The 24533-nt window shown below is 32.0% G+C and overlaps 2 protein-coding genes across 3 annotated transcripts in view; one reads left to right on the top strand and one right to left on the bottom strand.

Moving 5' to 3' along the window:
* The window catches only part of LOC115877830 (putative inorganic phosphate cotransporter), a 35678-nt gene extending 12373 nt beyond the window's left edge, over positions 1-23305 (top strand). Inside the window, exons 1-8 of one of the 2 annotated variants that reach the window (XM_030894157.1) lie at positions 1242-1329; positions 4076-4221; positions 4913-5065; positions 10775-10934; positions 12565-12785; positions 16303-16458; positions 20664-21035; positions 23019-23305. In XM_030894157.1, the coding sequence (XP_030750017.1) occupies positions 4132-4221; positions 4913-5065; positions 10775-10934; positions 12565-12785; positions 16303-16458; positions 20664-21035; positions 23019-23207 (1341 nt within the window). In that variant the 5' untranslated portion in view covers positions 1242-1329; positions 4076-4131 and the 3' untranslated portion in view covers positions 23208-23305. Of the gene's footprint in view, positions 1-1241; positions 1330-4075; positions 4222-4912; positions 5066-10774; positions 10935-12564; positions 12786-16302; positions 16459-20663; positions 21036-23018 lie in introns of those variants that run through there. The other variant, XM_030894156.1, reaches the window with a different exon arrangement.
* LOC115877828 overlaps positions 1-24533 on the bottom strand; it is a 298544-nt gene that overhangs the window by 205565 nt on the left and 68446 nt on the right. The window lies entirely within an intron of this gene.

The following is a 24533-nucleotide window of genomic DNA, read 5'->3' as shown; positions in this document are numbered from 1 at the left end:
GTCTATAGAATATTATATTGCAAAATATATATATACATAATCGGTTTAGATATATATATATATATATATATATATATATATATATATATATATATATATATATATATATATATATATATATATATATATATATATATATATATTATATATATATATATATATATATATATATATATATATATATATACTGCTATATATATACATATATATATATATATATATATATATATATATATATATATATATATATATATATATATATATTTTACGTTTTCCGATTCCTAATCTCCACCTCTCTCTCTCCCCATCCATCTACTTCCAAACCTCTGTACAAAACTTCTTTATCAATACCCTCTCTCCAGCCTCTTGCGTGGTCTTCCTCTTTTTCTTCTACCTTGAGGGTTCCAATTTAATATTTTCTTTGAGATTCGATATTCTTCTATTCTTTGCACATGTTCATACCATATTAATGAGTTCTTATGTCATCTACGATATGGTGTCTTAGTTCCATTTGGCGTCTTATCGTTTCATTTGGTATTTTATCTTTTCTGGATTTTCCAGCCCATCTTCTCCAAAAGTCCATCTCTGTGGCTTTTAGCGTTCTTTCAGCTTTCTCTTTTAAGGACCATACTTCAGAGCTGTAGGTAATTATGCTTTTTACGATGGAATTGTAAATTCTTTTTTTGTTTTCTATCGTTATATTCTTATCCTATATTATAGTATTCCATTTAGCATCGAAACTGCTCCGTCTTTAGATATTTTCATTCCGAGATATTTGTAGCTGCTGTTGCAATGTCTGATGACATGTTCTGTTGCTAGTCGTAGGTTTTGTTGATGTCCATGAAAAAATTCAACTATATTTTCAATTTTCATGTTTTTTGACCATTTTCGGACAAGCAAATTTTTTTATAGAGAATGCATTTTTCTTAAAATGTCAATAAATAAATAAGTTTTTCCTCTTTTAACGACAATCAGGGGACATACTGTAGAACTTTGGTTCAGTACAAATACTGAAATAATGATTAAAGATTAGTATTATATAAAGTACTATTGTGGCTTTCAATGTTTATTTACAACCGTTGTCCTTAAACTTATTTAATATCTACATTAAATAGTTTTTTTACAATGACCTGTTACCGCGAAACTAATGAAATATGTAGCCGTATATCACGGTTATTTAACAATTCTATAGATAGATTATCCATTGTATTTTTTTATTATAGCAATGAACTTAAAACATTTTTATTGTTAAGGTTACGAGCGATGTGATTCCATTGATTTAGTTTAACCAAAGTTTAACTCTGTTCACTAGTGGGTGATTGTTATTAGGTATATATAATATAGTTATTTAAAAATTACGATAAAACATATGAAGCTAAAATATAAACAAACTGTTTTTTGATTGGTTCAAAGACTATACTGGGTTGGCATTTCTGGCCTTGGGTGCTGATTTTCGTGTGTACCTACTTATACATACCTATACTTACTTTAACAGCGAGGAAAGTTTAAAAACTTTATTTCTCCTAGCACGTTTTTTAATTGCTTCCATTTTTGAAGATTTTTGTATTCCTTTTCATAAGTTATTCGGGATTTAAATGGAAGTAGTTTGGATATGGCGTTTATCGCCCCAGCCTGAATATCTGTTGGTATTTACTTATTTCGTTTTGAGCCAATTCTGGCTCCAATTCAATCAGCAATCGACACGAAAGAGAATTAAAAAATATTGACTCAAAACTGACAACTAAAGAGACAGTTTTATTTATTTGTCAAATTACATAGAAACCAACGCCAACCCAGCACAATATTTTTTCTACTAAATTCCTTGAAATAATAATTTCTGAAAATTTTTTAAAACGTAACTCGCTATGGAAAAAATATTGTTTTGTACACGACGATAAAATTGCATTATCGTGTCCCGAAATTAATTCACTCGCGATTTCATCGCCCGTGAATTAATCTTTTCGGTCGACGATAAAATACCATTTTATCGTCTTGTATAAAAAAGTAACTATTAATTACTGTAAAAATATCGTTCACGATGATGAAAAAAGAATTCTCGTAAAGTTCGAGATTTTAATATTAATATTAAGAGGTGTCTCATCGTGGTTTTCTATTTATCATTTAAATAACACGGGGATTTTTTTTTATTTTATTGCGTTCTAACAAATCAGCGGATTATAAAAATAAATACCTATTCTTGTAGAAAATTGAATGACCTTCAAAAAAGGTTTAATATGATTTTTCAGTTAATCGACTCGTTTAAAAGTTATTGAAGAGTAAAGTTCAACTTCAAACCGTATACACTGTGTCAATTTTAAAACTTCCAACCCTTAATATCTTTCTTGCAGTTAAAAATATGAAAAATCGGAAAGACACGTCAATTTTATTTGTAAGGGGGACACTTTAAATGAATATTTTTACCCTTTTTCTTTCAACCTCCTAGGAGGGGTAGATGTCACCCTTACATTCTTCAATGGGAATGGGGGTCAAATGGCACATCGTTTTAAAGGGCGTTTAATTCTCTTTTCAGTGGTATCCTACTTTGTAGCTTTTTGTCCAGAGGTTTCCGAATAACCGCGTTTCAAAGTTGCAGAAACAATTAAACATGCCTGCATTGAGATTTTGGTTTTCAGGCTAGTGATTACACAAAAACTATTGCAGTGGATCTCCTTGTGGTACAAATGATTAGAACATTAGGTTACACCACTTACGCCCTATCTTATAAGTTGTTCAAAATGTTGTCCATTTTCCTGTATACAATAATAAAATCTGTTTTCAAACTCCTCCCTCACATTTCGGAAAACTTCACCGGGAGTTGACCGGTATTCTGCTGTAAATTTTTTTAATTCGCCTTTTAAGATCATCTATATCATCAATGGATTTAAGATATCCTCGAAGGAAGAAGTCTAAGGGTGTTAAATCCGGTGATCTTGGAGGTTATTCAATTGGTCCTCGTCTGCCCCTCCATGTACCCGGAAATCTCTCGTTTAACCACTGTCGGACCGGAAAAAATAATAAGGTGGAGCACTGTCCTTCTGGAATATTAACAAATCCTCCTGTAAAACTGGATTACCCTCTGCATCAATTTGAATTTCTAGCTCTTGTGTAATAAGGGGATCAATAGTCTCTTGAAGCATATTAAGATACAGATTACTTGTCAAGTTTCCTTCAATAAATAAAGGACCACTCCAATAATTGAATTTGTGAAAAGAAACGCTAATGTTTATGATGTTTTATGTTTATTAGTATTTCGACCCCCCTAGAAAAATGTAAAGGCTACGTCCATGTTGCCATCTAATCTTTTAATTATTTTTACTACAAGGAAACCCATTCCAATGATTTTTGTGTAAACACTAGCCTGAAAACCAAGATCTCAATGCAGGTATTGAGATGAGGTATAATTGTTTCTGCAACTTTGAAATGCGATTATTCGGAAACCTCTGGACAAAAAGGCAACAAAGTAGGATACCACTGAAAAGAGAATTAAACGCCCTTTAAAACGATGTGCCACTTGACCCCCATTCTCATTGAAGATTGTAAGGGTGACATCTACCCCTCCTAGGAGGTTGAACGAAAAAGGCTAAAAATATTCATTTAAGGTATCCCCCTTACAAATAAAATTGACGTGTCTTTCCTATTTTTCATAATTTTAACTGCAAGAAAGATATTAATGGTGGGAAGTTTTAAAATTGACACAGTGTATATAATAACTTCCTCAATTTTTTATATTTTATCACAAAATAATAGCCCAAAACATAAAATACCTTATTTTCGTAAAATTCATCAAGTGTTCTTTGGTAAAACATTGAAATTATAATAATTATTAACTATTGTTAATTACAATAATTAGGGTTTATCCTGATTCGATATGGTTATTTATTTTTAACTATTCGACAGTATTTTTTTGTATATTTTCCTAATACTTTTAGTTTCAGTGTAATTTGGTTTCCTCCAGTGGAAATACAAACGAACCCATGACCGCAATCTAAAATCTACAATTATGATAATAATAATGTAGCTTTGCCTACAAATAATATATTATTGGCTTAATTGTTTTTATTTTTATTTATTTCAGACGAAACTTCATCATGTCTGTATTATCGCTACGTTCAAGTAGCTCTTCTGTTCTTCATGATGCTGTTTCTCTTCGCCATCCGCAATTGCTTTAGCGTAGCAATCGTTGCCATGACTAAAAACATCTCTAGCAATCCAGACGTTCCAGTAAGTATATTAATTTAATCCGTTAAAGATTAGGTAGGTACTTGAAAAATCCAACTGAAAGTTTTCAAAATATTCATATCCAGATACTACACCCAAACCAAAGTTGAATGATTAAATGTAAACTATGCCAAGCCAGACTAAAAGTTAAAGTGCACAGAGGAGTTTATTTTAGGGTTGTCAAGTTAATTTGGATTCTTTGCCTTCAACTTTAAATCAAATTTTATATACAGGGTGTCCCAGAAATAAGTGCAAGTATTTTAAGGGGTGGTAGATCTCGATAAAAGAAACATATTTTCTCTTTATCGTTTTTCAAGTAAGTCCAAAATAACGGAGTTACTTTACTTTGAAAATTTCAAAGAAAAAAAAAATATTTTTTCTAAAATGTTGAGAACCTTTCTGGATTTTCTTTCTTGTAAATTTAATCTAATACCTATGTTGCCATATTATCAAGAAATTATGTTTTTTAACTAAAAACTAAAAAAAAATCTAAAAAATTTTTCAAAAGTTTTCGTATTTTCAAAAATTTTCACTTATTTCTGGGACACCCTGTACAATGATAAAAATGCATGCTCCATAAAATTGCATGATATTAAATAATGGTTTTGAAGAAATTGGAATCAATGTATGGTGTTTATATATTATTTTTTTTATTTATATGTTAGTTTTAAAATAAATAATTTAATTTTTGCAGACGTATACTTGGACGAATCAGAATATAATCATCTCCTCGTTCTTCTGGAGTTATGCAGCGTTGCAATTTTTTGCGGGACACTTGGCTCAAACCTTCGGCACAAGATGGTTCCTTTTTTCTACCGTTTTGGTCAACTCAGTCTGCTGTATATTAGTAAGTAAAAAAGTCCATAATAATTAAAAAAAACATTTAAATACACCATTATCTAGCTACTACTCTTTTTTTTCGAAGTTTAAATCAAATAAATTTTGTATAATAAATTTTTCCATAGCGAGTTACGTTTTAAAAAAATTTCAGAAATTATTATTTCAAGGAATTTAGTAGAAAAAATATTGTGCTGGGTTGGCGTTGGTTTCTATGTAATTTGACAAATAAATAAAACTGTCTCTTTAGTTGTCAGTTTTGAGTCAATATTTTTTAATTCTCTTTCGTGTCGATTGCTGATTGAATTGGAGCCAGAATTGGCTCAAAACGAAATAAGTAAATTACCAACAGATATTCAGGCTGCGGCGATAAACGCCATATCCAAACTACTTCCATTTAAATCCCGAATAACTTATGAAAAGGAATACAAAAATCTTCAAAAATGGAAGCAATTAAAAAACGTGCTAGGAGAAATAAAGTTTTTAAACTTTCCTCGCTGTTAAAGTAAGTATAGGTATAATAATCGAATAAATAATATTTGGCGACATAATTCCGGAAAAAGCCGAACCGCTCCGAAATTATCAAAAGCCTTAGAGAGCGACCGTTGTAAGAATAGCGCCAACTAGTATTTATATTATCCTTATGGGCACTTTCCAATCTTAAAAAACTTATGAAATTTTTCGGATTTGAAATTTGTTGCTTTTTTCTGAGCTTATTTATGTTATTTATTTTTCTTTTCTACAATTGGTTTTATTTAAAGGAATTAAAAATTAATAAAGAAAATTATTAAAAAAAATATATAAATAAATATTAAAAATGGCGAGGCACGGTTACCTAATAAATTAATTTCTTATCGATGCCTAAAATTAATAGAGGCCAATATATCTCTTATGGACACTTTATGTAATGTAAATTCCATTTGGAGTGCAGTGTATCGCAGTCGTCCTTTAAAACAAACTTTAGCTATTGTACCGAGGTCAATGTTTGCTAAAGTACACTCCACGACAAAAATTTCAGACAAATATAATTTTCTTCATGCTGACAGTCGACTTATTGCTATAGAATGTTCAGCAATCGTTCGACGTCACGTCATATATTGTCAAACACTCTCACTCACTTGCCAACCGGATGAAAAAGATTGGTAACGTCATTACGACATTTCGTAAAATACTGCATATTCTTTTTAGTAATTGTCATTGTCGTTTGATTTGGAATTTTATTGGCCGACATCGATCAATGTCGAAATTAAAATTTGATTGTTGCTGTAAAATGAAATTTAAATTTTTTATTGCAAAAATGCCTCAAATATTTAACCAAAATGAACAAGAGCTCATTGCTAAGCTTATAAATTATTTTTTCTCAAGAAAGAGACGCTGGTAGAGCACTCTTGCTCGTGTACGCCGCCGTATATGAAGTAAGTACAATGCAAAGGTGTATGTAAAGTAAAGTAAAGATGTAAAGTAAAGTAAAGATGTAAAGTAAAGTAAAGATTTCAGTTAACGTCTCCTTTCTGCTGCCAGGGCTAATCTGGACGGGGTTTACTTTGTTTACGCGGAATCCGAACCGCGGTCCTCGGCCATATCATGGTCAATGGTCTACCGACTTGACAAGTGTCTAAATCAACTCTTACTCACGAGATATCCGATCTCATCCGGCCTCGAACCGGCGCACAGTGCTTCGTCCCATGGACAAAAATCGAAAAAAAGTTAAAATTTACTAATATGTGAATATGTAATTTTATACTTATAGCAATGTCCAACCATCATGTATATTATTTTTCATAAACAGCGTTTTTTGTTAGCAAATATTTTCACTAAAAATAAATTTTGCGATCATTATCTTATCAGTGAAAAGAATAACATTCATAGTAGTTCTGTATATTATGGAGTTAAACGGTACGTACTTAAATTGAAAGCCACTATGGATATTGTTAAACAAGGTATGTACTTTAAATTTATTTCTAAACAAGTTCGTGATTGTTTAGTTTTTATTTATTTTTTAAGATGATTCTTAAATGGATATAAAAATTTTACGTTTTCAAACTTCAAAAAGGCATTTAAAAAAAACATATCAAAACATATCGTATTTATTGAATATTTTTGTTGTCATATTCATACACTTTTAATTTTTGTATAGTTCACCTGCGTCTGCTTGCGACGAACTTTATTTTATAATACTTTTCAGATGGAGTAAAATTGATAAGCAATGCCGATCTGGTTAATACTTGGCTTGATCATAAGGACAAGAACTCAAAATTATTTGTATTTCAAAAAATGTGTTCTTTATTAGACATTGATGAACCTTCCAGTCCAATGAGGCACAACTTGTGTCTGAAAAAGCCCACTATGTTGGAGCGAAACGTCGCATAAAAAAGTTTCCATCTTTCAATTTATTATAAAACCTCATAACCAAGAAAAGGAAAAAATAATATATGAATATGGTCTATTAAAGAGGTAACTATTAACATCCGAACCCCTCATACCAAACCTCATACCCCTTAAAACCAAACCAAACAAAAGTAACTAACAACGCGAAAAAGTAACATATTAGACAATGATGTACAGAAATATTTTATATATGTGAGGATACTTCATCTACCTGTGATTTGGATACTATAAATTTGGAAGATTCTGTCAGCAGTGATTCTTCTGAATCAGAGTAGTTACGATCTATGCATTTTGTTGTCCTAAAGTAAATTTATAGTATCTTAAGTTTTGTTTTAATTAAATATAACATTAACGTTTCTTTTTCATTAAAGAAAAACATTTTTATCTTATATTGTAGGAATCACGTTCTAATGTTATTTAAATTCTTTTTTATCACAGGGATTTATTTAATACTGACACCGTTTTCATACTATGAATTATTATTTCCTTAGATGGAACACAGCTCCAACATTTTTATTATTTATAAGATTTTTTTTTCATAAACGTGGGACTAAGAACATCGTCATTTAGTACAATGAGAGTACTCATCATTTGTGTCAAATAAACCTAAATAGTCCGAATAAATTGCCTACAATAAAAGAGAAGTTTTGCATTTTTGTCCTCTAGAGCCATATGTTCGAAGCACTGTGCGGCGTGAATGAGCAGTCTTTGTCAATAGATTTTACATTTTTGCCTTTATTGGACAACAGCACGATACAGAGTTTCGAACCGGTCATCCGTCAATCCACTAGTATCGCCTTACGTCGCTTAACTTCGGTGTTCTAATGGGAACCGGTGTTTCGACGCAGCTAGGCCGTTGCCTATTTCTATGTAAAATACAAATTGATAGCGTTTTTAAATAATATAGCGAGTTGCTAATGCTTTAGTAATAAAAATTTACAGTCTAAAAGATAGGAATTGAAGGAATCCTAACTGATGAAGAGTTCAATAAAATATGAATAAATGCAAAACAAACGGAACTCGCTCAGTCAATAGAGAACAACGGCATACGGTCGAGTCGGCCTACAAACACGTAAACGTTTACGTACGCATGCGCATTTCTTATATTTTTATTTTTTATACACGTAAAAGATTCTTTACGTCTACGTCCACGTGCCAGCAGCGGCCGACTCGACCGTATGCCGTTGTTCTCTAATAATACAGGGTTTCTCACCATAGCCGTTCGTTAGAAGTTTTTGAGGTTAGGAAAAACTTAGAAGTTTGAAATTTTGAGACTTAGGGTTATTTAACCTTTCCTTTCATTTAAAAATATTTTCAAGGTCACACCACTTCCGGTTACACCGGAAGTCGCCATTAACTTCCTTATTTTAAATACAACACCCTGTATATTATTTTATTTTTGGATTTCTAAAATAATTTTATGATGAGTTTTATTAGGTTTCCCTATACCTATTTTCAACTGTTTATCAGATATCTTGATTTATTTGAAAATGTTTACAGATTTACCCCTATTTTTAACAGTCGGTCTTTTACTCATTTTGAATCGGCGATAAACGCTTCTGCGGTAAACTGAAGCAGAGGACTAATACTTTCGAAATCCATATTGCCAATTAATTTATTGCATAGAGGGTGTCCAAAATTTGATAACTGATTAGATTATTTTCAAACTCAAAATAGTTCATTTTTTCAAATGAGACACCCTGTATATTTTTCGATAGTTGGATGCAGAATTCAATTCTGCATCCATTTGCTATAACTTTCCCTATACCCATTTTCAACGGTTTTTTTGTTAATCCGTATTTTTTACTTTAATTCAATTTTTGGCAGAATCGACAATATCGTTTGTGTTTTTTAAAATAAAATAATTATGTTAAAGTAATGAAATTGAATGTAATTAGAACATACGAACAAAACAGGAACAAAACAAAAGTGAAAACGTATAAAATATAACATAACATAACAAAACAAACGTATTTTCAACAGTAACGGTGAGGCATTAATTATTAATACTAGACGTTTATCCCTACAATAATAAAAAAAGTTAACTCAATAATTACAAAAAATTTCGTTCATAGCGGCCACTTCGAACAATAATTTTTGTAATTATTGTGTTTACGTTTTTTTATTATGGTAGCGATACACTAACATCTAGTGTTAATATAATGCCTCACCGTTACTGTTATACGTTTGTTTTGTTATGTTATGTTATATTTTATACGTTTTCACTTTCGTTTTGTTCCTGTTTTGTTCGTATGTTCTAATTACATTCAATTTCATTACTTTAACATAATTATTTTATTTTAAAAAATACAAACGATATTGTCGATTCTGCCAAAAATTGAATTAAAGTAAAATATACGGATTAAAAAGAAAACCGTTGAAAATGTGTATAGGAAAAGTTATAGCAAATCGATACAGAATTGAATTCTGCATCCAACTATCGAAAAATATATAGGGTGTCTCATTTGAAAAAATGGACTTTTTTGAGTTTGAAAATAATCTAATCAGTTATCGAATTTTGGACACCCTGTATGAGATAAATTAGTTGTCAATATAGACTTCGACTCTGCTCCAGTTTACCGCAGGAGCGTTTATCACCAATTCAAAATGAGTAAAACACCCACTGTTAAAAATAAGGGTAAAATGTAAAAATTTTCAAATAAATCACGATATCTGAGAAACAGTTGAAAATAGGTATAGGGAAATCTAATGAAACTCATCATAAAATTTTCTGAGAAATCCCAAAATTAAATAATATACAGGGTGTTCCATTTGAAATAAGGAAGTTAATGGCGACTTCCGGTGTAACCGGAAGTGGTATGACCTTGAAAATATTTTTAAGTGAAAGGAAATTTTAAATAACCCTAAGTCTCAAAATTTCAAACTTCTAAGTTTTTCCTAACCTCAAAAACTTCTAAAGAACGGCTACGGTGAGAAACCCTGTATAGGAACGTACTTAAAATTTTCTAAACAATATGAACTGATCTCAGACACACCCTAAAATTCATATTTGACAAATAATGATGACGTAACTGATGGCTGAACAGTCTTTACATGTGTCTTGCTTCTTAACAAATACTGATTATTTGATTTTTATATAGTAAGAAACAAAAGATATTTTTTACCATTAAAATCTTAACGACCTATTGAAAATGAAGCAGTAAAATTAAACTTCCGTGTGTTTCAGTTTCAGGTGTAGGTAATCCTTTATCGATGAAATGTTCTTTGATTCATATCATTATCTGCTTTTTTAGAAACTATACACATTTTGATACACATACAAATAAGGTTGCAGTAAACAATTTTATTAATATATTTTGAAATATTTCAGATTCCCTTTAGTGCTGCCCTTCTAGGAGGTAGCGGTGTCATGGCCTGCAGAATAATGCAAGGTCTGTTCCAAGGGTTTATGATACCCCTTGTAAGCAACATGTTGGGCAGATGGGCTCCTATCAAGGAAACGTCAACCCTTAATTCTGTAGTGTTCACTGGTAAGTTTACTAGTCAAAAACATAATGAAAAAAAAAACATGAATATAGAGATGCCCGAATTTGTTTCTTTTTAATTAATATTATTAAAATTTCTCTTTTTAAGAGTTCATTTCGCTAGTCCGAAAAAGTAGCAAAATAAGCGTTCAGTATTTAACGTTTTATGTAAAACTGGCTAGTTATTTTTACACAAATGAAGAAGGAAATTAAAGATAAAGGATTATACTATGTCGATATTGTAGCACATTTTCAGATATTACTTCTTTATTTTTAAGATTTTGATGGTCAAGCATCAACAAAATATACCTTATGTTTGGTCTAAATTTTCTCGAAAATAAATAAATAATTTAAAATTCCGTTACAATACCGATAAAGATTGAAGTTTTGTGATTACAGTGATATATAATATATATGGTTTTGTAACAAATTGCTCGCTCGATAAAATAAAAAAGTGATAGGAGTGAGCTACTTTTAAGACGCACCCGGTATAACACCCGGTTGTAACATATAAAAAAATATTATATACAGTATGTCTCCGGATTATCTTCACAAGAGAAAAAACTCTTTTATTAATGCCATTTTAAGAAAAATTCGTTCTTCATAAAAATGTTAGCTTCTTCTAAAATGGTTAACGCCGTTTATATTTTTCCAAATTTTCATACCGTTTTAGAGAAAATTAAAAAAAATTGTTCAAGTGCGAGTCGGACTCGCGCACGAAGGGTTCCGTACCATTCATTATCTATACAACATTAGACACTATATTATTATAAACTTTTTTTCCGATTTAGCTGAAATTGTGAATGCGCGTATAAGTAATTAAAAAAAAATGAAGAAACACATTACTAAAAATTGTATTAATCAATAATAAATATGTAAAAAGTAAAAATTAATATTTAAAAATTAAAAAAAAACGATTAAAAAAAAGTCGCATTGACTAGCATTCAAACCTACCTTACTACGGCTCCAACGCCATAGCAGCGTAAACTCCTAACGCTTTAACCACGCGGCCACCGAGGGCTTGAAAGATTCTATGTAAAATTCTTACTTAAAAGATAATGTTTAGTGAAAGTACTTTTTTATTTATAAACATTTATTTAATTCTGTTTTTAGTATTTGTTCTTATAGCGGCAACATAGATACATTATCTGTGAAATGTTCAACGGTCTAGCTATAACGGTTCATTTGATAGACCTTTGTGACAGACGGACGGACGGACGGACAGCGAAGTCTTAGTAATAGGGTTCCCCTTTTTACCCTTTGGGTACGGAACCCTAAAAACCGTAAAAATATAATTGAATAGGTATAATTTCGTTTTCATTCTTTGATTGTTATTGGTAGAGTTTTAATTAACGTTATATTTTTTGCTGTTTTAAAATGCTATAAAATGTTATCCGGAGATATGCTGATATGATATGACTCTGGACACCCTGTGTGCAGTCACCAGAACATAAAAAAGGCACATTAAAGTTTCAAATACATATTTTGAAATACAGTATATTTTGTTCTAAGGGACCGAGTGTATGGAAAAAAAGTTAACTTTAAAAATTCATTGATTTTTTCCAAAAAAAAAATAGATAACAAAGTCTCTGTATAAAACTGTTGAATGCATAGACCTAACCTAATCAATTTTCAGGTGTCTATGTGGGTAGTATTTCGTCCTACATCATCACTGGCTATTTTTCCGCATCTTCCTGGGGATGGCCGGCAGCCTTTTACTTTTTTGGCTCGCTGGGTATAGTGTGGTGCGTCTTTTGGCTGCTGTACAGTGCAGAAAGTCCAGCTCATCATACGAAGATCTCCCATATAGAGAAAACGTACATCCAACAGTCATTAGGGCAACACACTGACGACTTAGTAAGATTTTTTATATTTCGCTACGAAACCTAGGATATATCGTTCCGTGCAAATTAAGAGCACTATACAGGGTGCCCGAGAAAAAAAAAGTGCAAGTAATTTAAGAGGTTGTAGATCTGGCCGAAAGAAACATATTTTCTCTTTACCGTTTTTAAAATAAATTTATAATAACAGAGTTATTTAACTTTGAAAATTAATGTTGCCATTGTTTTTTTGCCGGCAGCAGTCGATAATCAGCCGCGAATACCAAGCAATTACCAGTATTGACACATCAACTAGAAAAAATTAAAAACGACTTGGAAAATTCAGATTAAAAATAAAAAACTTACCTAACATTAGAAAACAGGACTCCGATAGATAGAAGATCGATGTAATTAGGTTAAAACGTCGTTTTATCACTTTATCTAAAACCACAACTCTATACACTTAACAACACTTCATTTCACTGCGATTCTTGACAACACTACACTTATACTTGTATTTGGCACAAAGTACAGATGGTTCCAATAAAATTGAGTACGATTTAAAACATATTTTTATTATTTCGGGCAGTATATTCTATGATACCAGTCCCCCATTTCTATACTCATGTCATGCTGACGTTCTGAAAAATTTATTTGCCACTTTGTCAAAAGCAAAGTTGTTTTTTATACAATGTCACAATAACCTTAACATGTCAAAATACTTGACACATAAATATACACTGCTCAAATATTCGAAAAGGATGTGTAAAGAGTCGTATTCATTTTTTTTGAAACCAGCTGTACATTCATATGCGATCTGAATTATTTAGGATTATTTTTTGAGAATTTATACTCTTCTGTTTTTCTATTTCACACTCTTGATTTTGTGAATAAACACCAAAATAGTTAATATTTCTATTTGAATAATAAAAGTATTTTTGCAGGCTTATCTTACATTTACCTTTTTTTTAATTTTGTCAGAAGATTATTGTTTTTTAAGTAGAATCTCAAATGGAACTGGATAACCTAAAAATTCCATCAGCTGATCTGTTTAAATGTAGGTCGAATGTTGATTATTTACCTATGTAACAGAGGACGCTGATTCTAAACTGTTGAAAAACTGCTATAATTGTTCATTATTTAGTTTCATTATTTCAATTTCCTAAACTGTAAAAAAACGTACTTAAAATATAGTAGACGTTGCACTATACTTAATAGTCATCTACAGTGATTAAAAAGTCTACAGTGAATAAAATTAATTCAAGTATTAGTATTTTTTTTTGTAGAAATTTTAAAATGTCAATTTATAACTTATAAACATACAGAATGTGGATAATGCAGGAGGTGGCAACATGGCATTCTCTCTAAACAAATTTTCGGAAACTGAACAAGCGGCACTCAAAAGTTTTTCATTAATTTTAGGAAAATGTCAAGAAAAATATAAAGTTCCAGACAGTTATTAGTATTTCTAATAACTAATACATCTAGAAATGGTAATCTATTGTTGTTCTCAATTTCATAGGTGAATTTAATAGAAGGAAAACGATTATTTAATTTAGAAATAAAATTATTTATGGTATTACAATATGTGTCAAATAATAATGTGTGTAAACAGTAATTAAACTTAGAATTTTGGGAGTTTAGATAGAATATTGGGTGAAAAATTGGGTTGAAATCTTAAGGTGAACATAAATTTAAAATACGAAAATTCTTTATTTAACATGAAGGAATATAATTACAATAATTTTATTATTTTATTAAAGTTTAATGGCCAATATATAGGAAATTATGGCTTGAATGATAATCATTTTAACAACCTTAATTTATAATTATCATGGTGATAGATATTGCTTCTCATTCTGGTAATTTCGTCATCATCAATTTTGTTTATCTTTGGAAATTTTTCTTATTTATTATTTAATAATTTTTAGTATATGCGAAACAATGATCATAGTATTGTGATAAGTGATGATTGAGTCGCTTGTTGTTTTTTATAGCACATTAAGACGGTGATGATATTACCTGTAATATTTGATTCATATAAAAAACTTCTAGGATTGCAACTGTCTATAATTTTGAAACTTTACACAACGTTTTGGTCACATGTGTCACTGACCGTTATCAAGCGTAAATTTGATAACGGTCGGTGTATATCAAAGTCAGTTGATTGATTTGAGGCTCTTAATTTCGACACTGCCAACAACAAACAAACAACTTAAGAGTCTTAAATCATTTCAAGTGACTTTGAAAATACTAGGCGAGAAGATATACAGGGTGTCCCAGAAATAAGTGCAAGTATTTTAAGTGGTTGTAGATCTCGATAAAAGAAACATATTTTCTCTTTATGGTTTTTCAAATCAGTCCAAAATAACGGAGTTATTTTACTTTGAAAATTTCCAATAAAAATGATTTTTTGTTTAAATGTTAATACAATTTTGGGCTAGCCGTTTTTAACTAATTTAAGAAAAACTGCATCTATTTTTAAATTGAATTACAAAAATGCATATCAGGCACACCAACCGTTGGTACTATTAATATTGTACCCTCACAAATTAACTTACAGATGTGGCACTTATTTCATCTTGCTGATAAACGCCGCCGTGACCTCAGACCTTTAAAAAGGCTCTGTCGTTGTAGACTTCGTATTTTTTCTCGAAAGCATTGTTGATTTTTGTAAAAAAATTATTCCCAATTGAAATAATATTTAATCTGTGGCATAGCTTTTTTGTAGCAATACATCATGCTCATGCGCTTTGTATTCGGTCCCTTTATTTAAAGGGACGGAATGTATTCTTGTTTTATTTAGTTTCTCCATATTACTGATAAATCTGTGTTAATATTACAGCAACAACAAATTGCATCAATCAAACGTTGACAATTTCAGGTATGTTGACATTTGCCTAGTTTTGCATTGTTAGGTGTTCAGGTTTATCATAAAAATAGAAGGGGCAATTTTTCTTAAATTACTTAAAAAACGGCTTGTCCAAAATTGTTCAAATTTGACATGCATATTCAGCGTGCACAGACCTCTAATAAACTTATTTATGACTTCGCTGTAAAATCAACAGGGGGGCCAATATTCGAACAGTTCAAAATTTGCTTGGGATTTCCACTGTTTCCAATGCCGATGCACCACCCGGTATGCTATTCAGGGTGTTTCAAAAAACATGTATCATCTCTCGTGGGGAGATTCCTCTCGTAAAAATAAGATTTATTTTTTATATTAACATAGATCCGATTCTGCTTCGATTCTTAATCTTTTTTCGATTTATTATAATTTTCTTCCAGGTTTTGTGTGATTACCCTCCAAGTTTCATTTGAATCGCTAAAAGTACTTGGAAGAAAATGATAATAAATCGAAAAAGAATTAAGACTTTAAGCTCCTGTAGCTACAAAACAAAGCAGAATTGGACAGAATGTTGATATAAAAAATATATCACGAGAGATGGCACATGTTTTTTGAAACACTCTGTTATAAGGCTAATAGAGAATATGAGGGATTAGATTTAGGTATAGTAATGTTTAAAATGTTTCAATAAAACACTAAATTCTAGGTAAGTACGAGGAATATTCCCTGGAGCGCCATCTTGACATCTTTACCGTACTGGTCCATTGTAATTGCTGCCATAGGAGAGTCGTGGGGTAGTACTTTGCTCAACTCGGAACTACCAACATATTTAAGCTATGCGATTGGATTGGATATACAAAAGGCAAGTATAACTCTGCTATGAATTTTTAATTGAATAGTACCTACCGTTAAAAGTCACTATGTAACTATTAGTCAGAAAAAACTACAATCTCATGGTCAGAGTAACCAAAGAATTCATAATCTCTACAGTTATTTTAAATTTTAAAGGACAGTCCTATTCTTTTCAAAAACTTTAATAACTTTGATACTAAAACTTTCATATAGAATTTTAACTTGTCATAGTCCATTATAAAAAATTGTATAATTGCCATCTCACTGATGGAGAATATGTTCAGCTATTTGTTCTTCTGATTGACAGAAACTGCACATGGCTTCGTCCATATATCCCATCAGCTTAAGATGCATATTAAGCATACAATATCCGGTTAGTAGAACTACTACAGATTTGAAGGCTTTCTGTCTTTGCTTTTCAAGTCTGTTGTAAATTTTATTAAATGTTCTACTATGAACTGTTTCACCTGTCTCTGCCCTGGTGATTTTTTTTCTCCAATCTAGAGACTTGTTTGTCATCGAATGTGTTGTGGTCATTTTTGTAATAGTTGCTTTTGCAGCACCATAGAATATAATTGATGAGCCTTGTTTGAATATTCAACCTACGCTACGATTCACTCTAAAATAAATTGAACATTCTTTAGGTATAACAGTTATCTGAGTATTCAATATAGAGTGTCTTGGAATCTCTACTCCAAACATCATTTTCAGCTTATTCAACCATTTCCAATTATGGTGTAGCCTCCTTCACATATTTAGATACTCTCTTTTTAATTGGGCCCATTGTTGTCTATTGTTGGCTAATATCATAGTCCCATCTCAGGTTTGGTTTTCTTCTAGGTTCTCTTAATTCCTCGTAGCCCATCTGTCGTCCGTCCTTCTTGCCAAGTGTCCATTACCACTTGTGGGATTTGATTCTCTTGATGACATCTATTACCTGGGTCTTTTGTCGTATCCACCCTATTCTTTTACGAATAAGGTTACGAAGGTTATTCCCAGCATATTTCGTTCCATTGAATGTTATGCAACCTGTAGTTTCCTTATAGTGTCCGTTTTAGTGTCTAGGTTTCGCATGCATACGTCATGCATAGTCGAATGTTTTGTTCTTTAGATAAAGTGGCATTCTAAGATTAATATACTCCTATAAATAAACACACATATATTTTAAACCCACTTTCTTTTATTCGGCCCAGACATAATAATAGGATTATAATAATACCCTTATCTAAATTTAATTAAAAATACTTATTGTGATTTGCTGGGAATTTCTAAGAATTGCAAATAAGTTTTTGTAATCCTTTGGGTTTTACAATATTAAAAGAAGTTCTATGAAAAATAAAATATTTAGGCTATTAATTAAAATCCTTAGATTAAGAAATGATTGAAGTTTGTTATAAGTTTTTGAGCGAATCTATTTCATAATATATTTGCCTCTTCAGTATTGAAAGTTATTAATATTTAATACGAATAATATAAATAGATAGACCTTAGGTAGGAGAATATATATATTTAAGACAACTAATACACAGCTCGGGATCTCTTCTACCAGAAATCAACAGAAGAACTAGGATAGCATGAAGAAACTCAATCATATTCAAATCTACAATACCTCTTTATCTAAAGAAGAAAACATTCGACCAATGTGTACTACCAGTCATAACCTATGCCTGCGAAACCTGAACGTTTAAAACGGGCATCATAAAGAAACTGCAAGTCTCAGAACGGCCAATGGAACAAAATATGCTGGGAATAACCAAAAAAGACCGTAAAAGAATAAAGTGGATACGACAAAAGACCCAGGTAATAGATGTCGTCCACAGAATCAAATCTCTCAAATGGCAATGAGCAGGACACCTAGCAAGAAGAACGGAAAATAGATGGACCACAAACATTACAGTATGGTACCTACGAAGAATTAAGAAACCTAGAAGAAGATCAAAACCTGAGATGGGACCATGATATTAGGAAATTAGCATGGATAACTTGGGAACGCAGAGCCAACAATAGATAGCAATGGGCCCAACTACAAAGAGAGTATCTAAATATGTGAGAGAGGCTACACCATAATTGGAAATGGTTGAATAACCTGAGAATGATGATGATGATGTTGATGATTATTTGCTCTGGTCTCGAATTCTGGAACTTCGACATAAAAACGTTACGCTTTCAAAGCGGTAAGCGAAAGTATTCGATTAGCGGAACGCCCAGCAGTCGATTTTGGTATTCTCGTTGCCGCGCGAATCGTTTTCAGGATACGCGTTGAGCACATATTGGCAGCATCGCAATTTCTTAGGTAGGTATCTAACAGTTTACTAACAGTCAAATTTAATGTGGAAAAAACGATGAAAAATGTCAATGTTACGTAAATTTCATGACCCATTGTTGAGTTATGTCAACCTATTTTTCTATGGATATGTCATTATTCTTCTTATACGAGGGAAATGTTGAAGAACTTTTTCGGCATTTTCGATGCTTCAAACAATTTTACAGCTGCCAAGTCGTAAATTATGGATTAGATATTGAGGAATTTATAGAAGAAGTAGTTTCACTAAAGCGCAAGAGAACGCACAAAATCACAATTTTTTCACTGATATGACAGTTCGACAAGAAAAAGTATCCTTTATGCCAAGCTCGCACTATAGACGGATGGAGGAAAGCTTGTCGCGTAGAGGGTGAAGGTTAATGGGTAGAGGGTAAATATACCTTGCACGCAGTAGTGGACGGAAAATTATTAAAACAATAACCAATCTAATCAAGTTCAGGGCCCGTATTCTGTAACTTTGACATAAAAACGTTACGCTTTCAAAGCGGTGAGCACAAGTATTCGATAACCGAAACGCAAGGCAGTCGATTTTGGTATTCTTGTTGCCATGCGAATCGTGTTCTGGATATGCGTTGAGCACATATTGGCAACATCACAATTTCTAATATAGGTAATAGTCAAAAGTTGATAACTGACGGATGTAACAATGAAAAATGTCAATGTTACGTGAATTTCATAACCTATTGTTGAGTTATGTCAAGCTATTTTTCTATGGATATGTCATTATTCTTATTATACGAGGGAAGTGTTGAAGACGCTCTCAGCATTTTCGCTGTTTTGAACAATATTTATAGCTGCCAAGTCGTAAATTATCAATTACTTATTGAGGAATTTATAGAAGAAGTAGGAATTTTCACTAAAGAGTAATTAAAACGCAAAACAAGTTTAACGCAAAAAATCACAATTTTTTCGATTTTTCGATCCTTTAAGGCAACCGTTTTCAAAGCGCTCAGCGCAATCAGTAAAGACGCTAAGCGCGTCAGACGAGAATACCGAAATCGTTAATTAAATGCACGATCAGCGAAAATTAACGTCAAATAGGCTGAGCGTCTAAAAATGCTTAGCGTTTTCAAAGTTACAGAATACGGGCCCAGTTGCAAATTGTAGCTCCCGTGAGTGTCTTTAGTATCATGCCCCTTTCAAAATTTGCCAGAAGGCTTCTGCTCTGTGACATTTCTTATGTGAACTTTGTAAATATGGAAAATAAGATGATGTAGGTGCATGAGTATAACTTGCATAGAAACCATGATGGAGAATTTTTGCGAGTTTACAAGAAAATGCGAAATTACCCTGACAAATTTTTTAATTATGCACGTATGAGTGTAAAATCGTTTGATTTTCTACTTAATAAAGTTCAAGACAAATTAGAAAGGACGTCTACAAACTTCAGAGAAGCAATTTCTGGAGAACAACGCTTGTACATGTGCATTACAATTTTTCTTCCATTTTTAGACCAAAACGCCCAGGCGCCTGGCTAAAAATATCGAACACGACTGATCCTCAAGTGGCTCGCTTGGCGAGTTGCTTTGTGGCTTAAGTTGGTGGGGGATTGCACTGCGGCTGGTTTGGTTAAAATCGCATGTTACGGAAACATACCTTGCGGGTTACTTGGAGGGTCGCCTTGGCGCCTCGATACCCACTAACCTCCAGGTAACTTGCTTGCTACTGTGGCCTCAGCTTTAAGGTAGCCGTTTTCGAACCGCTTAGCTCAATGGATAACAACGCTAAGCGCATCAAATGAGAATACCCAAATTGGTAGCGTCTAAAAGCGCTTAGCGTTTTCTAAGTTACAGAATTCGGGCCCAGGCTGTTTCATGATCTTTATCGCCAGTCTGTTATTCTTAATTACTCTTTATTTCTTCCTTTACTCAAAATTACTCTTTTACTTTCAGAGCAGCGTCTTTACAGCGTTACCTACGGTGGCCAGCTTGATAGTAACCCTAGGATGTGGCCCATTAGCTAGTTTTGCGGTGAACCGAGGCTACATCTCCAAAATTAACTCCAGGAGGTTCTTCCACGGGTACGGTTCCCTAGCCTTAACCGTCGGCTTGCTAGTTCTGCCCTATCTGGACGACGTGACTTCGATCGCTTGCGTACTGACCATAACCGTGGGATCCGGATCGACTGTGGTGTGTGGTCATCTAATAAACCCGGTAGATATTTCTCCCAGGTTCGCTGGCGTTCTGATGGGATTTTCCAACGGTGCCGGACAGCTCGTCGCTATTTTAGCACCAATTTTGGTACATTTCGTTGTAGTAGACTTGGTGAGTATTAAAAAATCTAGTAACTTACAGGATGAGTCAACGATAGTGTCGCGGCCTAGCTTGGGGGATGTTTGCTAGGATCGCTTATACCAGGTTCTCTCTTTTAATCAAAACAACCAATAGGAAAAATACATTTATTTAGCATAAGTTATACAATGATTTAGGAAATGTAAATACAATTCTTGGAAATGTCAAGACTAAACAGTGTACAGAGTATGCTGAGAGGAGTACTTACAACAGCATCTTCCTTAGCATTTTCTATCCCTCGTGGTCATCGCTGGTTACGTCGTTCAATATTTTTCCATTTAATTACATTCACCAGGCTATGACCATGAGGAAATCGAATTTCGGTAACCTGAGTTTGATTATATTATCGACCTGAGATTGTTGTATTTTAATTGTTATTATTTAAAAACATGTCTGGGTCGATGTCGTGCAGGTAACCGATCTCCTGGGCCTACATCAAATTGATTCACTAGAGTTATATTTTACATGATTTTTCCCAATTTGATATAAACCCAAGTTGACATTTATTAAGTCTTGACAGTAGAGTAAAGTCCATTATCTCATTTGCTTCGAGGTTTACAAAAAAAATGTTAAATATAAAAGTTATAGAAAAGGTTAAGATACATATATGACTTATATATACTTAATAAAAGTTGAAGAGTTTTGTCAAATCTATCAGAAAAAAATGATAATATATAGGGTGTGCCATTTAAAAAATTTGACATTTTTAAGTTGCAAAAATTCATAAATATATTTTGAAGAATCTAATAATAAAATTAAAAATAGGGTGTTGCATTTAAAAAAAAACATATGTTATGCCAGGTTTACGCCGGGTTAACACAATTTTGAGACAAAAACAGACAAACTTGTGACAAAAATGGGGAATTCTGACAAGACAAACTTGAGACAAACTGTCCACATCGCAAATTTGTCGTAAAATATACGAACAAAACATAGACACTTTGACCTTTACCGACTCGAGACGGGACATTGAAAAGTCTCCGAATTTTGAAACAAAACAAAAACGAGACAAAAATGTCGCAGAAATGTATTGGAGTTGTCGTAATTTTGTCGTAAAACATAAATATTTCTGTATTGTCGTTGTTTTGTCTGCTTAGTCTGGACCCGGCATTATAGCTGCTACATATTTTTGAACCACGTTGTATACTCCATAATAATTTTAAGATATGTATCTTAACCTTCCCTATAACTTTTATATTTAACATTTTTTTTGTAAACTTCGAAACAAATGAGATAATGGACTTTACTCTATCGTTGACTCACCCTGTACATTCAAGTTTGAATACAAATATTAAGGGAGAAGCATATCAACCAATTTTTTTGATGTTCAAATAATTTTATTTATTTCAATCAGTGACGTCCATGCGGGTTTTATATTGAATATTTTTAAAGAAAAAATGGTACTCCACTGACTTCTCTTAAGTAAAAAAAATAAACACATATAAAATACACATTTTCTTTTATTCAATATATTTTAGTAAACAAAAATAAATTAATTATAAATATATAAACAGTTATTATTTACATCAACAAAACTCACCTCCGCACTTAAGGGACATAAAGGACCATTACTATCACTTTTCCGTTCAAAATATTCTAATAAAGTTGCGATGAGGTTTTTACATGGCTATTAAGCTATCTTGTACACTTCGCAAACTCGTAATACAAAACTAACGTGTCAAAACGAATTGACAATGTCAGGAAATCAATAAATAAATGTGGCGACTTGGCATTTTTTACAGCAGAGCTACCACCTCAATCCGCAGCGAGAAGTTTAAATTCCACTAAGTCAGCCCGGCGCTGAATATGTCCATGGTTGGTCACAATGAATTTAAAAATCGCGCCCTATACGTAACTAAAAGATTAATTGGTTTTTCTTAAAATATGTCCAAGAATCACCTCCTTAAATATTAGCATATCATTAAGTAACACTTTGTATGATTTTTGATTTTTCAGACTGACAAAGAACTATGGAGGATAATGTTCATCACAGCTGCCGTAATTATAGCCAGTACCGCACTGTTCTTCATTGTTTTCTGCAAGACAGAGAGACAGTGGTGGGACGAGGGAGAGAAGAAAGAGACAAAATCGCCACCTAGCGGTGAAACGAACAAAGCTTACGAGGCTGAAGTGACGACGACGTGAAGATCCGAGTTCTGTTTGATTTTCTCATTTTTTTTGAAAAAATAGTATTATAAATAGCTTTATCTTGTTTCGTGTCTACGAACGTAAGAACTTATTTCGATTTTCTTGAAATGTTATTAAATAAATTATTTTTATACATAAATAGCTTTTTTCTACAAACGTCAGTAAAAATGTAATTTTTAATGCATGCTGTCAGTGCCTAAAATGTGACATTATGTCACTGATGGTAAAAGTCATTTACTTTTATATAGCCACTTGTGCTAAAAGTATGTCACACGATTTACTTTTAACACTGAAGCGTTTCAATTACCCTAGCAACCATAAACTTTATATAAAACTGAAATCAAATTACATAAATTAATTATGTAATTTGATTTCAGAATGACATATTACGAATTATTCATTAACGTAAAAAGTAATAATACCTTGATATATACGAGCATAAACTAGTTTGTAGAAAAAATAGTGTATGATATGTGTGCTAAAAGTGATTTTATTTTGTGTAAGCTTCCCTTCTCACAAAATAAAATACCACTTTTAGCACTTATATCATAAATAACTATTGTTTTACTATACAGGGTGAGTCTTAAATAAGTGCAAATATTTTCAGGGCTGGTAGATCTCGATAAAAAGCTCTATATTTTTTTCTTTTCCGTTTTTCAAATAAAACTTTATTCATTAAATTAATTTTATTCACTGTTGATTTTTTAATCATTGTAGATTACTATTAAGTATAGTGCAACAACGTCTACTATATTTTAGATACATTTTTAACAGTTTAGCAAACTGAAATAATGGAGCTAAATTTTGAACAATTATAGCAGTTTTTAAACAGTTTAGAATCAGCGCCCTCTATTAGATATGTAAATAGTCAACGTTTGACCTACATTTATACAGATCAGCTGATTTAATTTTTATGTTATCTAATTCATTTGAGATTTTACTCAAAACAGTCAACATCTGACAAAACTAAAAAAATAGGCAAATGTAAGGTAAGCCTGTAAAAATACTTTTATTATTCAAATAGAAACATCAATTGTTTTGGTGTTTATTCACACAATCAAGAGTAAGAAATGTCTATACCTATGTGGCGGATTCATCTCTCCAAAAAATCCTATATGGGTAATTCGCCACTGCAAGAAAATCTACAAAATAAAATAGTTATTTTTTGTAAACACTTCTGCGTTAAACCCAAACGGAAACTACTTGTCAGAAGTTAGGTTTATAGTTATAAAAATTTGCCTAACAAACAAAAAAATGCTTAACGTTTCGGGAAGTTTATCTATTTCCTTCGTCGGAAGCAAAAAAAATAAAATGAATAAAGAA

Source organism: Sitophilus oryzae, unplaced genomic scaffold (genome assembly GCF_002938485.1).
Source record: "Sitophilus oryzae breed Bouriz unplaced genomic scaffold, Soryzae_2.0 scaffold_1499_pilon_pilon, whole genome shotgun sequence".
Taxonomy (NCBI): Eukaryota; Metazoa; Arthropoda; class Insecta; order Coleoptera; family Curculionidae; genus Sitophilus; species Sitophilus oryzae.
The sequence above is the reverse complement of the archived record's forward strand: the minus strand, read 5'-3'. Positions and strand labels throughout refer to the sequence as shown.